The following is a 13,764-nucleotide window of genomic DNA, read 5'->3' as shown; positions in this document are numbered from 1 at the left end:
CCACACAGGGGCGCTGCTGACCGTGCTCTGGTGGGCGCCCATACCCACTCACTGCAGCACTGCCCTCTGGGACGCGGGCCTTTATTCCTTGCACTTCTGAGATGGAGAAACACGTATCTGACAAACGCAAAAGTGCCAACTGCAGGAGTAGAAGATCATGTCTTTAGGGTGCATCACGAGAGGATAAGGAAAAGCAAACCTATCAGAAGTTGTTCTGTGCTTTTAACACAATGCTCCCAACACGGTACCCTGTAAAAAGTGAACGCCTTGAGGGAATGTGTCTTTGAGGTAAGAAAGTGACAATTTAACAATGCACAAGACTGTTTCCGAAATTCCAAGACTAGGAAGCGTGTTGTGTGAGCTTCTAGAGGAAGGAATAAAACGCATCCTCCCGGGGCGTACTGAATTAAAATCACAAAGCACCAGTAAGTGATGAAAAGAGAAGGAACTGAATCATACTGTCCATGGGGATGATGACCTTTATGTTCCACAACAAATTACAGAGGCATGAAAATCGGGTTTCTATTCTGACAGTGCCACCGCTTCCCGCAGAAGCCTTTATAATTAACCTTCTATGTGGCGGCGTACTTTTGGCATAACATGTTCATCTTTATTGGTCCATAACTGAGTTGGATAAATCATTTTCAAAGCTGGAATTTGCGCTGACGCTTGACTTCTTGTGAGCTGTGAGTTGCAGCCATATATGGTTCTCAAGTGTGCAGAATTTAGAGCTGGGCTGAAATAACAAGCCTTTGTTTTTCTAGGTTTATATTAAAGTAGAAGAGATTGAAATGGGCAGCCTTTGTTAAGCAATACACAAATCATTTGTTTTCTGTTATGAGGAGACAAAGAAATTGATTTTCTTTCCCTTTTTCAAACAGACTTTCCAAATTAAAAAGCATACTACTTTATAAAACATTTCATGAAACACAAAGTTGCACAAAAAAAAAAAAAGGATGATTTTCAAGTTCTCAAGTGAATTCATTTACTGACTAGGCACGTTGGTGAGTTGATTATTCTTAAGCAGTCCATAATTGGAAGGAAAGTTCCTGAAAGAGAGGAAAATGATATGTATTTGTATACTTCAAGTAACAAATTATTTACACTCTGGTGGGAACGGCAGGATTTAGGCAGAGGAAGCAGGCAAACTGAAATTTGACAGGAATGAGAATACTTATGGAAAACAATGCAAAACAGAATTGTAGAGATTCAGGACATAAAGTATTTGTGTTCAGGGAGGCAGATGAATGATTAAACAGCACGGGACGACGACACTCCTCCCCGCCACGTGTACGGGAAGGAGGCTTTCGGAATGGCCACGCCTCTTTTCACGCGGAACTTCCCGAACTAAAACGTGCAGTGACTTCCTGTGGATGCACACTGGCACTGCCCTTGCCTTCCTGCCACCTGAGAAGAGACTCAGCTTTCAGGTATATTTAGACAAAACTTTATTTACTAACTAACACCAAACAATATATTTCAACGTGCTAATTACAACAAAACTGTTGTTTCAAAACCCAAGCGGCAACCAGAAGGAAACAAAACACAGAACAGAATCTAATCACAAGGGAAGACGCGCCTTCGCCACGCTTGCTCCTCACTGCTCTTGTCACAGGTGCGTGGGGGGGGGGGGACCGTCCCCGAGGCTCCCTGTGACGTGACCCAGCCCTGCCCACCCCTCCCGCCTCCCCCCCCACCGCCCACCGGCACCTGCCCCTTAGTTCCCAGCAACTGCTTACTCGTCCCCAGACACACGAGGACCCTCCCTTCCTCCCCTGACCTGCACCAGCCTGGCAACTCTGACATCTCATCCTCCCGTGTCTGCTTCAAGATTTGAACTTAACTGTAAACCCCGCTTCAGGTTTCTCCTCCTCTGTGAAGCCTTTCCCTCCTCGCCCTTCCTCGGCCAGAGCTCGTGACCTGTGCCGCTGCACCCTCTGCCTTCACCTCGCCTGTCATGACCGCTCGCGGTGCCAGGGACAGTGCGCCTTGGCCCCCGCATGCGGCACCGGTGTGCCAGGACGAACCAGACACAGACAGTCATTTTAAAGGCTAATACTTAAAAAAAGGAAACAGCTAATACAGTGCATCTATTCATTAGGGTACTGTTTAATTCATCAGTGCCTATTTCTTGAATGGCTTGATGACTGCGTGCTCTTAAATTACACATGACGGACTTGCTCCTGACCCTCGAGGACTCCCCGGGACTGCAGGACAACCCACACGTCAATCAGCAGATCAGAATTAGGGGTTCGCCACTTGGGTGCTACTGGCCAGTACTCTCAGAGTGAAGAGAGACAAGGGTTCTTTGGGCAGAAGGAGAGAGAGAAGATCTTGAGGAACCGGCAGGCTCTGGATACCCAGAGAAGAGGAGAAGGTGGGCAAAGATATGGCGGATGGAAGGGCCAGCTGGGGGCCGGCTTCCTCAGAGAGACTGTGGGCCCCTTAAAAGCGGAGGCCTCCCCTTCCCCGGGTGTGTCCACAGTGCTGAGCACAGGGCCTGCCGCTGCAGGTCGGCCTTAGAATCCATCGGCTCGTGAAAGGAGGCTCCAGAAGTGAGAGGAGACCAGCGGGAGCCCGAAGAAAGGTGGTCTTTCACCATCCCTGTAGGACACAGCCGCGCCCAGAGCTGTCCTCACTCACTCACTCACACGGGGATCCAGCCCACCACGTGCCCACCTCCGTGGGAAGGAAAGGCCACTGTGAACCCACTCTGCGCGGGTGAGTTTTCCGTGTGGCCGCAGGTGCCAACAGTTGTACACGGTGATGGAGAGTATAGCACTGAGGGTTCAAGCTTCCTTCAGAAGAGCATATTAAGATACACCATTACCTCTACGGGGAGCAATATAGTAAGAACTCTAAGAAAATGTAATGACTCAATAAATCTACCTTAGAAACTTATTCTACAGATGTATGCGAACGTGCACAAGAACAGAGATGAAGGGCTATGCTTTCTAGCACTGTCTTTAATGAATGCAAGATACTGGAAGCAAAACTACATGTCAACAGTTGTTGAAATTATGGTGCGTTCATATAAATATTATTCAGCCAATAAAAAGAAAAACATACCTTTATAATTTAAAATGATAGAAAATGAACTCAAAGATATACTCTAAATTGAAACAAGGCAGGTATAAAACAGTGTACTGTTCTCTATGTTAAAAACAGTAATCATTAGTCTGTGCAGAAGCAAAGCACATGTTTTTCTATCTCTGGAAAAAAAACAAAAAACAAAAAAAAAACACCAAGACCAACAGCTGCCTCTGGGTGTTTGAGGGCAGGGGTGGGAATTAAGACCAACTTTTCATTGTTCCCTTTTTCCGAAGTTTTGGATTTTGTACCGAGCACATGTTATCACCTACTAAACAAAGGGCATGTTTTTGTTTTCCAACTTCTCCTTTTCCACTGAAAAAGCCAATGGTTACCGAAGTCAATTATCTCATTTCCACTGATAAACCAAACTAACAGTGAGAAGGGCTCAGTGTCAGTATTTTAAGAATTACAGCGTCGTTTGCTCATTAATCCATTCAGTCATTCGCCCCTCAATGAGCACTGTCAGTCCCCGCTTTGCGCCAGGCACCTCGCTGGGATCTGGACGGAAAGTCAAATGAGACGTGGTTCTGTCTTTAAAGAACCTGAAGTGACGCCACTAGAGAGAAAGACAAACATGTCAACAAGTGAGCAGAGATCCGGCTTCAGGAGGGCACCTCCGGCCCCACGTCACGGCGGCGTCTGCTCATCTGTCCCACCTCCTTGTTCTGAGAGCCTGTTGGGCGCTAGGAAGTGTGGCGGGGAGCAGACGTGGGGAGGTGAGGAAAGGCGTGGATCTTGCCGTGGTGCTCGGGTGAGCTCTTACATACGTGCATATGCGAATGGCAATGTTTAACAACCTGGTAAATTCTCTTCCAGTGGAAGAATGACTCTAACTTGACCCGATGAGGCCAGTGAAGTCCTAATCCACCGTCCCGTACCAGGAGACACCAGGTCACCTTGTTCATTTCACTCATCACATACACGACGGCTGTGCTAAGCCATGGTACCTGCACTGAAGATGTTCACATTCGGGGTGGGGGGGAGGGATGGAGAGGAGAGTAAACAGTCAATCGTAGGACCCCATTTTGCAGATGAGGGCCCTCCAGTAGGGATTCTGCACCCAGGGAGATGTGGAGACACTGGGCCAAGGAAGACTTCCTGAGCGAGGTGATGCTTCAAGTCTCACTCCGAAGTTGGACAGACCAGTACTGACCAGCTATATCGAGAGCTGGGGAGAAGAGTAAGGAAATGTGATGTCAGGCAGAGAATGGCACAGATATCAAAGCACCGTGAAGGGTATTCGAGAGCAAGGCTGGAGCAGAGCAAGGCTGAGAGCGGTACGGCGGGTTGGGGGAGCAGCTGGAGGGGCGGGCCGGGCCAGGATGGTGCGCTGGGAGCCACGGAAGGACGCACGCTAAGACAAGAAAAACAGGTACAGCAGTCGGTGCTGATCCCTGAAAGATAACCAGATTCCTGGAATAAGAATCCCATTCAGAATCAACTTCAATTGGAAAGGATTTTCCATTAGATAAGGGGAGGATGGAATTCAGATTTTAAAATGTTCCACAACCTTCCTCAAAGATGGAAACAGAATCAAGCATAAAGTAGATTTTGTTATTTTAAACATAATGATGGATTTTTTCTTTTCTATTCCTACAATATAAATCAATATAAATAGTACATCACTATAAATAATAGATATGATTTGCATATAAAATAACTAACTTTATTATGTATACTTATCACATATAACCTGTAAAGCGGCTTAACTTGGTTAATTAGATTTTTGACTACATTTTAATTTTTTTCTTCAAATCATCTGTTTTAAAAATTCTGGGACCTGGGGCTTCCCTGGTGGCGCAGTGGTTGAGAATCTGCCTGCCAATGCAGGGGACACGGGTTCGAACCCTGGTCTGGGAAGATCCCACATGCCGCGGAGCAACTAGGCCCGTGAGCCACAATTACTGAGCCTGCGTGTCTGGAGCCTGTGCTCCGCAACAAGAGCGGCCGTGATTGCGAGAGGCCCGTGCACCGCAATGAAGAGTGGCCCCCACTTGCCTCAACTAGAGAAAGCCCTCGCACAGAAACAAAGACCCAACACAGCCAAAAATAAATAAATAAATAAATAAAATTAAAAAAAAAAAAATTCTGGGACCTGTCTCTCTGTACACAGTGACTAGAGTCACTGTCTAATTTTGAGTTAGACTATTACTATTTACATGAGTGATTTTTTTTCTTCCTTTTTTTGGGTCTCTGTGAACTATTCCTAACCATTCCTAACACTGCCTATTACGAATCATACTGATCACACCGACAGTGTCATTCTTCCATATTCACTGTCTTGCTCAACGCTTTCGGCTGCCAAATCCTGTGCTAAGAGATGGAACAAAAGGATGGAAAGGTTAGGCCCCCGTTTTTTAAGGCTCTCACCATCTGGCTATCAGATCAATAACCAGTGCAAACAGAGGTCTGTACAAAGTTCCTGCTGGAACACAGGCTGAAAAAGGCACCATCTCTGCCTAGGGGGATGCAGCAGGGCCAGCTCAAGGGTGAAGAGGATATTTATTACATTTCAACGTGGGCTCACCATATTTAAGCTTCTTAGCAGGACTTGCAAGATCCTTCATTACGTGGCCCCTTGCCCACACAGACAGCATCATCTACAGCTTTCTCTAATTACCTAAATAATCGAAATTTCCTAGATAACTGTGTTTTCTTATAATCCAAATATCTGCATAAAGCAACAAGCAAGAGCACGTACCTAGGTTTGTGCCAGGCATGCTTCTCATCCTCACAGCTATACTGAGGTAGATTTCACTATTGTGTCCATTGTATGGATGGGGAAACTGCAGTTTAGACTGAAGTTCAGTAAGGTTAAGTAACAAAGCTGGTAAATGACAGAGCTGGGTACGACTGCTTCCAAGAAGACCTTCCCTACGTGGCTGCCTTCTACTGGTCCTTACAGCCCTGCTGGCACCCGTCCCATCTCTGCCACCCCGCCTGGTGTCCATGTCTCTCCCACGCTACGTCTGTCGTCGTCCAGTCACTGGCGCCTGCCTGGCCCACTTCCCCAGCAGACTGTTGTCACCACTGCGTCTCCACTGCCTGCAGCATAGCAGGTGCTCAGCCAACGTGTCTGCATGAACGCTGATACTTATTCAACTTGCAATATCTTGAACAAAGCAAGATTCAGAACCTAACTACAGCCAAAGAACCTCTCCAGGGAGGAATCTGGGGCAGGGTGGGACAGAGACAGAGGGGCTGGTTATCAGTCACAACGTCTGCCAACACTCAGTGTTGTGAGGCTTACTTCTAGGAATACAAGGCGACATATAAATTAGCCCCTGCCCTCAAGGAGCCTTTAATCTCATGGGAGAGCGAGTGCTAGCCCAGAGAGGGGACAGTGCAACAGCACGGTTAGGACAAAGACTCTGGATCAGAGTGGATGGTCCAAAATTGGCTCTACCAGTCATAGGGCCTGGGATCCGACACAGTGATCTCACCTCTTGAAGCCTAAGCATATTCCTCTGTAAAATGGAGATGACACTCACCTCCTTATCATTGTGAAGGTTCAATGAAATCATTTATAGAAAGTGATTAAGCACAGGCTTGGTCATAATGGCAACTTATAACCAATCTAAGTCATATGGTATCAATACTACAATGAAGGAGTATAAACTAAGCACACTATTTCAGAGAGCACGGAGGGATTGTGGTTTCACTGCTGAAGACACGGAAGGGAGGGTGTGGGGCCGAGTCCTGAAGGATAGGCATGGTTTCTAGGGGCAAAGGCCCAGGGGCAGCAAGTGCTGGTGTGTCATCTACCAACTCCATCCATGCTGAACTACTTGAGCGTAAGGTCCACGTCCTATAGATCTTTGTGTTCCTGGTGCCTCCTCTGTGTCTGGGGAAGAACTCGCGCTCAGTAAACGTTGTCAAATGAGAAGATAAACGAATCCCAAGGGGGTAGACAAAGGCCAGGGGAAAGATCTGGGAAGGATGCAGTGTGCGGTTAGGGACAGGAGAAGACTGCTTGTCTGCAAGTCCTCCTATTGAAACAGGGAGAAATGAGGTTCAGAAGAGTATTTGCCGAATAAGGGAAGCCCTAGAAAGCCAAGCAGAAGAACTCCTGTCCAAGAGCATTCCTGGTGGTTCCTGACCTTTCTGGCTCACAACCCCTTTTTGCAGTGTAATGGAGCTGTGGATTCTCTAATAAAATGAAAATAAACATAAAATTGAACAAGTCCTATGAATTAGCTCTGAAGACTATCTGGGGATTAACCCTCCAGGGACCTGTCCATAATTTCTGATTAAAGAAACCTACACTTACTATTCAATATGCCAATTCCTAAAAAAAAAAAAAAAAAAAAAAAAATTACTTATTAAAGAAAATAGTGAAAAAATTTCAATATAACATCGCGAATCAAAAAAATATGTTATATATCACATTCCCTTTCTGTACAAGAAGAGAAGCACCAAAAAAAAAAAAAACCAAACCCCAAAAAACAAACAAACAAAAAAGAAACAAAAAAAACCAGAACACTTATTTTGATTTATGAGAGTGAAGAGAACTATTTTCTTCCTAAGAGTAATTTAATTATTTTAGGTTAATTTTGGTGATTAAGGAAAACCAAAAGCTCATCTATTTCCCCGTCGTACGAAACATGCACGTTCAACTCCAACAATTAAACTGCATTATTGTTATCACCTTCCGGGTTACACAACACTCTCACAACACCGCCTCACCTAATGCTCAGAACAACTGCGAGAGGTGAGCGAGGTCCTCAAAGCGGGTCTTGGCCAGCGTCACCCAGTGAGGGGCAGGGCTCAGATACACACACTCTTAAGTAAGAGTCTCTGGAATGTCGGGCCCTAAGCAGTGTTTCTGATGGTGTAGGAAAAAACAAGAATATCTAAAAAGTGAGACCTAATTAAGGACACCTTTCCTTCACAGATCCCTATTTTTAAAATTTTATGAAACAATTTTATAAAATACACCTTATCATATTTATCTTATTAAAAGCAATAATTTGTTTTGCAAAACTCAAAGTAGAAAAGGACACACACAAAAATCACACTTTCACAAGCTGAAGACGATGACGGTCAAAAATTTCCAGCATACAAGCAGCTCCTGCAGCTCAATAACAAAAAAACAAACAACCCAATCCAAAAATGGGCAGAAGACCTAAATAGACATTTCTCCAAAGAAGATATACAGATGGCCAACAGACACATGAAAGGATGCTCAACATCATTAATCATTAGAGAAATGCAAATCAAAACTACAATGAGGTATCATCTCACACCGGTCAGAATGGCCATCATCAAAAAATCTAGAAACAATAAATGCTGGAGAGGGTGTGGAGAAAAGGGAACACTCTTGCACTGTTGGTGGGAATGTAAATTGATACAGCCACTATGGAGAACAGTATGGAGGTTCCTTAAAAAACTAAAAATAGAACTACCATACGACCCAGCAATCCCACTACTGGGCATAATTCAAAAAGAGTCATGTACCAAAATGTTCACTGCAGCTCTATTTACAATGGAATATTACTCAGCCATTAAAAGAAATGAAATGGAGGTATTTGTAATGAGGTGGATGGAGTTAGAGTCTGTCATACAGAGTGAAGTAAGTCAGAAAGAGAAAAACAAATACAGTAATCTAACACATACATATGGAATCTAAGGAAAAAAAAAAAAAAAGGTCATGAAGAGCCTAGTGGCAAGACGGGAATAAAGACACACAGACCTACTAGAGAATGGACTTGAGGATATGGGGAGGGGGAGGGGTGAGATGTGACAGGGTGAGAGAGTGGCATGGACATATATACACTACCAAATGTAAAATAGATAGCTAGTGGGAAGCAGCCGCATAGCACAGGGAGATCAGCTCGGTGATTTGTGACCACCTAGAGGGGTGGGATAGGGAGGGTGGGAGGGAGGGAGATGCAAGAGGGAAGAGATATGGGAACATATGTATATGTATAACTGATTCACTTTGTTATAAAGCAGAAACTAACACACCATTGTAAAGCAATTATACTTCATTTTAAAGATGTTTAAAAAAAAATTTCTAGCATATCCACGTAATATTTTGCCTATGAATATATATAGAGAGAATATATACAGTCTAAAAATAAAATTGGGACGATAGTATCGCTAGCAGTAAACTGCTTTTTCACTTGATACTTTTGAAAAATTTATCATGCTACCGACTAGCCTGTTACATTTTTACCGAGGAAAGTAATGGAGTTACTTACACAGTGTGATGGCCGAGCCTCCCACCTCTGCAGCTTACGCAGAGCTCCCTGGGTCTGACTTGCTTACATTCAGGAAGTTAGTTAGCCACAGTCACTAGTGCTGGTGGTGGGAACAGTGTGGGAAATGTTCCACGCGACTTCAGAGAAGCACATCAAATGACTGGAACAAAGGCACTCACCTGTGTCTGCTGGACGGACACAACCTTCCTTTCACTTTCCAAGACGGCCAACATTTCCTAACAAAAGAAAAGACCTTTTTACTCAAAGAGAAGGAAGCCCCTCAGGAAATAAAAATTAAACATTTTACATAATCTACAATTTAAAAAAACTTAGCCAAATGATTAAAGAAAAACTTTATTAAATATTTGTCAGTTTTAAGAAGTGCCCTCAATTACTAACCAAAGAATGTATTACAAACAACTAGTTATGAGGTTTTACATTTGTTTAATAGGGAATAATTGGCCCCAATTAAGCTGACTAAACTAAGGCTTTTTAGATTACTAAAACAAATTAAACTTTTTAAAATGAGAATTTAGGTGATCTTAAAACCTTTCTAAAATGGATAATGAAACTTGCTAAGTTGTAACCTCCCTGGTTTTATTAGTTATATTAAGATAAATTAAGTGAGATTAAAATCTTATTTGATTTATTTACCTTTGAAAATGAAGACCGTTTAAGGGTTACACATCCTCAGCCTTGGCGAGTGCGACCTCAATTAGTCAAGTCAGAATGTCTTTAAAAGCTTTGTGCTTATTGCTTCCAGCATGGAGCGAGGTGTTCATTAAGGTACCAAAATTCTCATAAAAAATCCAAAGTTGCACTAGTGAAAAAACGCTCAACAAGATGAAAACTGATCACATCTTTTTCAGAAAATCAGTAGTTATTTTAAAACCAGTTTTTAAACAAGATTTGGTTTTGCGTAGTTTTTAACGTGCCACTCAAGCAGCTTGATACCACTTGGACTCTTTAAACAGCATTTAAATCTACGGTGAGTATATAATGGTACATTTAATTTTATACCATGTTTTAAATAAGTTGTACAATGTTTAGTGTGACCCTTTTTTGACAAGCGTTGTTAAATGAATCCTTTCCCTGTTTACGACTATTTATGAAGGCCTTTTTAAATAAGAGAGACATGAAATTGTTAGCTCACACACACAAAATTTCTTTCAAAAGTTTATTTAGTATCAAGCAAGAGGAGACTTTGCTTAACACTACAGAACATTTCAAGACTTGAGTTACAAAAGAATACCACATTATTTGCACTTGTAATCGGCTTCCCTTTTTACGCATGTTGGCAAGAGAAAAAAAAAAACAACTAGCATATGGCTGAAAGATAAAATAACTAAATTTCTATGGAAACCTTTAAAATGAAAGGTGAGGCTTATGTTAAAAGGATGGATTAACATATTTAGTAAACCTATCTTTTTTGTTTAACACTAGTTAATCAAAGTTATTTTTTTTCCTTTTGATGACCTATTTTTTCATATACAGACTGGAAATAACAAAATTTTACATGTCTTTTTTTTTTTTTTCCTGCCCAGGTTGATGTTTCAACAAAGTAATTTTAAATTCCATCCATTCAGGTGTTAAGCATTTTGATCTATTTAAAGAGGGATTGTTCATAGAAAACAATTACTTTGAACAGTATGCAGGACTGGCGGAGCCTGGCTATGTCACAACGTCAGACAGTACAGTCAGTATCTGCCGTACGGCTGGTCTCTGTAGACGCCCTTTGCTGTCCTCGCCGAGGGTGCCTTGTGTCTTGAGTTAGTCCACTCCTCTTGCCCTAAAGTCAGTCAGATGAATCACAGTTAGACCACTGCCAGGGATCCCACTGGCTTCATTTTTCAGAATCTAACTTAGCCCTGAACCAGTGGTAGATGCCGTACTGAAGGTATGTATCCCCCGAGGTCCTAAAACAACCCAAGGGAATGTGCTTTAAAAAAAAAATTACGAACACAATGGAAAATGGTCCTCTCACTAGCAAAACCTACCAGCCTGGGAAGACAAATAATTTTTGTATCTTAAATGGCTACCAACTTCGCAGGAACTTCCTTTCGGACACTCATTTAACAAATGCTCACAAACTCAAGCAGCAAATTGAACTGCCTCTTGCTAAACGTGAAGACATCTATGGATGGGAAAGAGAATGGGAAAAGGGTCACTTGGATTTCTTCTTCAAAAGCAAAGAAAACACAGATAAAAATTTGTGAAGGCAAAAGGAGAGAAAACTGGAGCGCAAAATGGAAACGGGCAGCTTGGGAGGGGGAAATGCGGCCTCATCCTTCACAGGTCCTTCAAAGAAAGAGTAAATGAAAGTTGTATTCGGTGGAGAGTTATGCCTCAAAAATACTTCCTGGATATGAAATAATCTCAATGACATAATGTCAAATTGCTTTCATCCTAATACTAAATCCATACCGAATGATGTTATTTGCAACAGAGGGACATTCAATCACCCCCATCTCTGGGCCATCAGTGAGTGATCTGCGGGTCTTTGACAACAAACAGTTAACATCCGTGCTGCAACACACAGCGATTTAAAAGCCACGCGTCCACAGAGACCAATTTTAAAAAGCTGTGAAGGAAAAAACGCTGAAAATGACCTCTTCTTTGATACAAACATGCAATCAACATCATTCCCTCAAGCTAACTTGCATCAATTTAAGTAGACAGCATTCAGCAAGCCAAGGTATTTCTCTTAAGCGGCTGTTACGAATAACAACAACAACAAAAAAACCAAGGTGCGGTCATCAAGGCTTGGGCAGGTGATACAACAAAATGTACTTCAAAAGGAACACTGGAAAATGGTTTTTCAGTTATGTTCAGAGAAATGTCATAACATCCATTTAACGAGAATCCTGATTCACTTGCACTGGGCACGAGGCATTCATCAGAGCTTTGCAACTGAGTGAAGCTTCTCATTCTCTGATCTCTGCCCCGTGGCAAAGGAGCTTCTTAGTATCATTAAGTTGCTGCCGCCAATTCTTTTAATTAAACTTGTCGTCCTTCTGCACAGTGAGACTCTGGACATGGGTTCCCCAGCATCTTGGCCAGCTCCCACTGAAATAAGTGGGGTTTCGATGTCTCCCTGTAAGCCTGAGAGAGCCGTGCATCTCCTTCCTGGCTCAGTGCTTCCGTAACCTTTACGGAATGATTCCCACCGTAATGTTTTTAGAGGATTTGAGATTGCGAATAAATTAAAATATAAAGATGGGGGTGGTGGAATCACTGTTGGGCTGTAGTCTCAACTGCTTCATTTTCTTTACTGTCAAGAAGCAAAGACACTTCAAAGAGACCCATTCTATCAAGGGTCTGCAGTTTGGCAAACTATTCAATAGTGAGAAAATCAGCACATGGCAATCATCCCAAACAGAAAATCTAAGTTTAGAATCTGAATTCCTGTAATCTTCTGCAAGTCTTTAGTCCTCTTTAAATATTAAATTTAAACCTTAAGGAGCTTCTGAAAATAGCTAGATAAGAACAGATGAACCGAGAGGGAGCTGCTGTCTCAATTTCGGTCTGTATGAATTTCCCCTGAGTTAAGATCTTTAAGCTGTTTCTATGACCTTTCTATTTATGGTTCCACTCTGGCCATTTACTCACCGTAGGAATCGTAAGTCTCTTCACTGAGTCCGTGTCCATAATCATAGTAATCAGCACCACTGTATAGAACAAAAGAAAACAAGCAGAGAAAGACGAAAACATAGTTAGGACAAACTGACTTCTAAAACTTAAAGATAACTAATAAAGGGCAGGGATAAACACTGAAAGGAATTCCCACAGAGAAGAAAGAGGCCTTAGAATGATCACAGGCCCCTCTGTGGCCCCCGACTTTCATTCACAGTAAATGTGTCTGCCACCGTAACCGCAGCCATTGGCCGGTCCACAGGGAGTGCGTGATGGCGCCTGAGGGATGCAGAGCCCCTGTCCTGGAAGGACGCGTGGCCTGAGGAGACACGTGTGCGGCGGACAATCACAGCCTGTGCACCCGGAACCTGGGCTGGGCTCGTGTGAGGGACAGGGGACAGGAGGAAGGACAGCCACGGCTTCTTTCCAACCGATGCAAAGTTCACGGAAGGCACAAACCTATGGACCAGACAACTCGATGCTGTGTGACCCGTGGGCAGTTCACTTTACAATAAAGTAACAACGTTACGGGCTGAAACACTTTACTTCCCCAGCACCATCCCGTTCCCATCGGGAGTGGCTGCCCAGCAGGACCGTGTGTGACCGGGGTGGGAAAGGCCCCTGCGGTCCAGTCACCAGCCCTGGCCAAGTCTGTGAGGACAGAGGCCAGGAATCTTTCCAAAGCACAGGCACAGCTGTATTCCAAGGCACAACATCCCTGAGACACCGGGAGGGAGGGGGTCTGTCACCACGGCCATTCTGTAGATGATGCAAAACAGGCTACACACACACGAAGTATGTGAATTAGGCATAACCTTTTACCGGAACGGATTTG

The 13,764-nt window shown here is 43.5% G+C and overlaps 1 protein-coding gene across 4 annotated transcripts in view; it reads right to left on the bottom strand.

Moving 5' to 3' along the window:
• Nucleotides 1-456: 456 nt before the first annotated feature.
• Nucleotides 457-13,764, bottom strand: part of KHDRBS3 (KH RNA binding domain containing, signal transduction associated 3) — a 166,715-nt gene continuing 153,407 nt past the window's right edge. The window contains exons 8-11 of one of the 4 annotated variants that reach the window (XR_014255694.1): nucleotides 12,906-12,964; nucleotides 10,936-11,085; nucleotides 9,476-9,532; nucleotides 457-1,049 (exon numbers count right to left, since the gene is read on the bottom strand). Coding sequence is in view for 3 of the 4 variants with exons in the window: in XM_082433852.1 (XP_082289978.1) it covers nucleotides 10,994-11,085; nucleotides 12,906-12,964 (151 nt within the window). In the remaining variant the exon portion in view is untranslated. Of the gene's footprint in view, nucleotides 1,052-7,364; nucleotides 7,382-9,475; nucleotides 9,533-10,459; nucleotides 11,086-12,905; nucleotides 12,965-13,764 lie in introns of those variants that run through there. The other 3 variants (XM_082433854.1, XM_082433853.1, XM_082433852.1) reach the window with 3 other exon arrangements.

This window comes from Balaenoptera physalus, assembly GCF_965194825.1.
Source record: "Balaenoptera physalus genome assembly, chromosome: 17".
In the NCBI taxonomy this organism is placed as follows: Eukaryota; Metazoa; Chordata; class Mammalia; order Artiodactyla; family Balaenopteridae; genus Balaenoptera; species Balaenoptera physalus.
The sequence above is the reverse complement of the archived record's forward strand: the minus strand, read 5'-3'. Positions and strand labels throughout refer to the sequence as shown.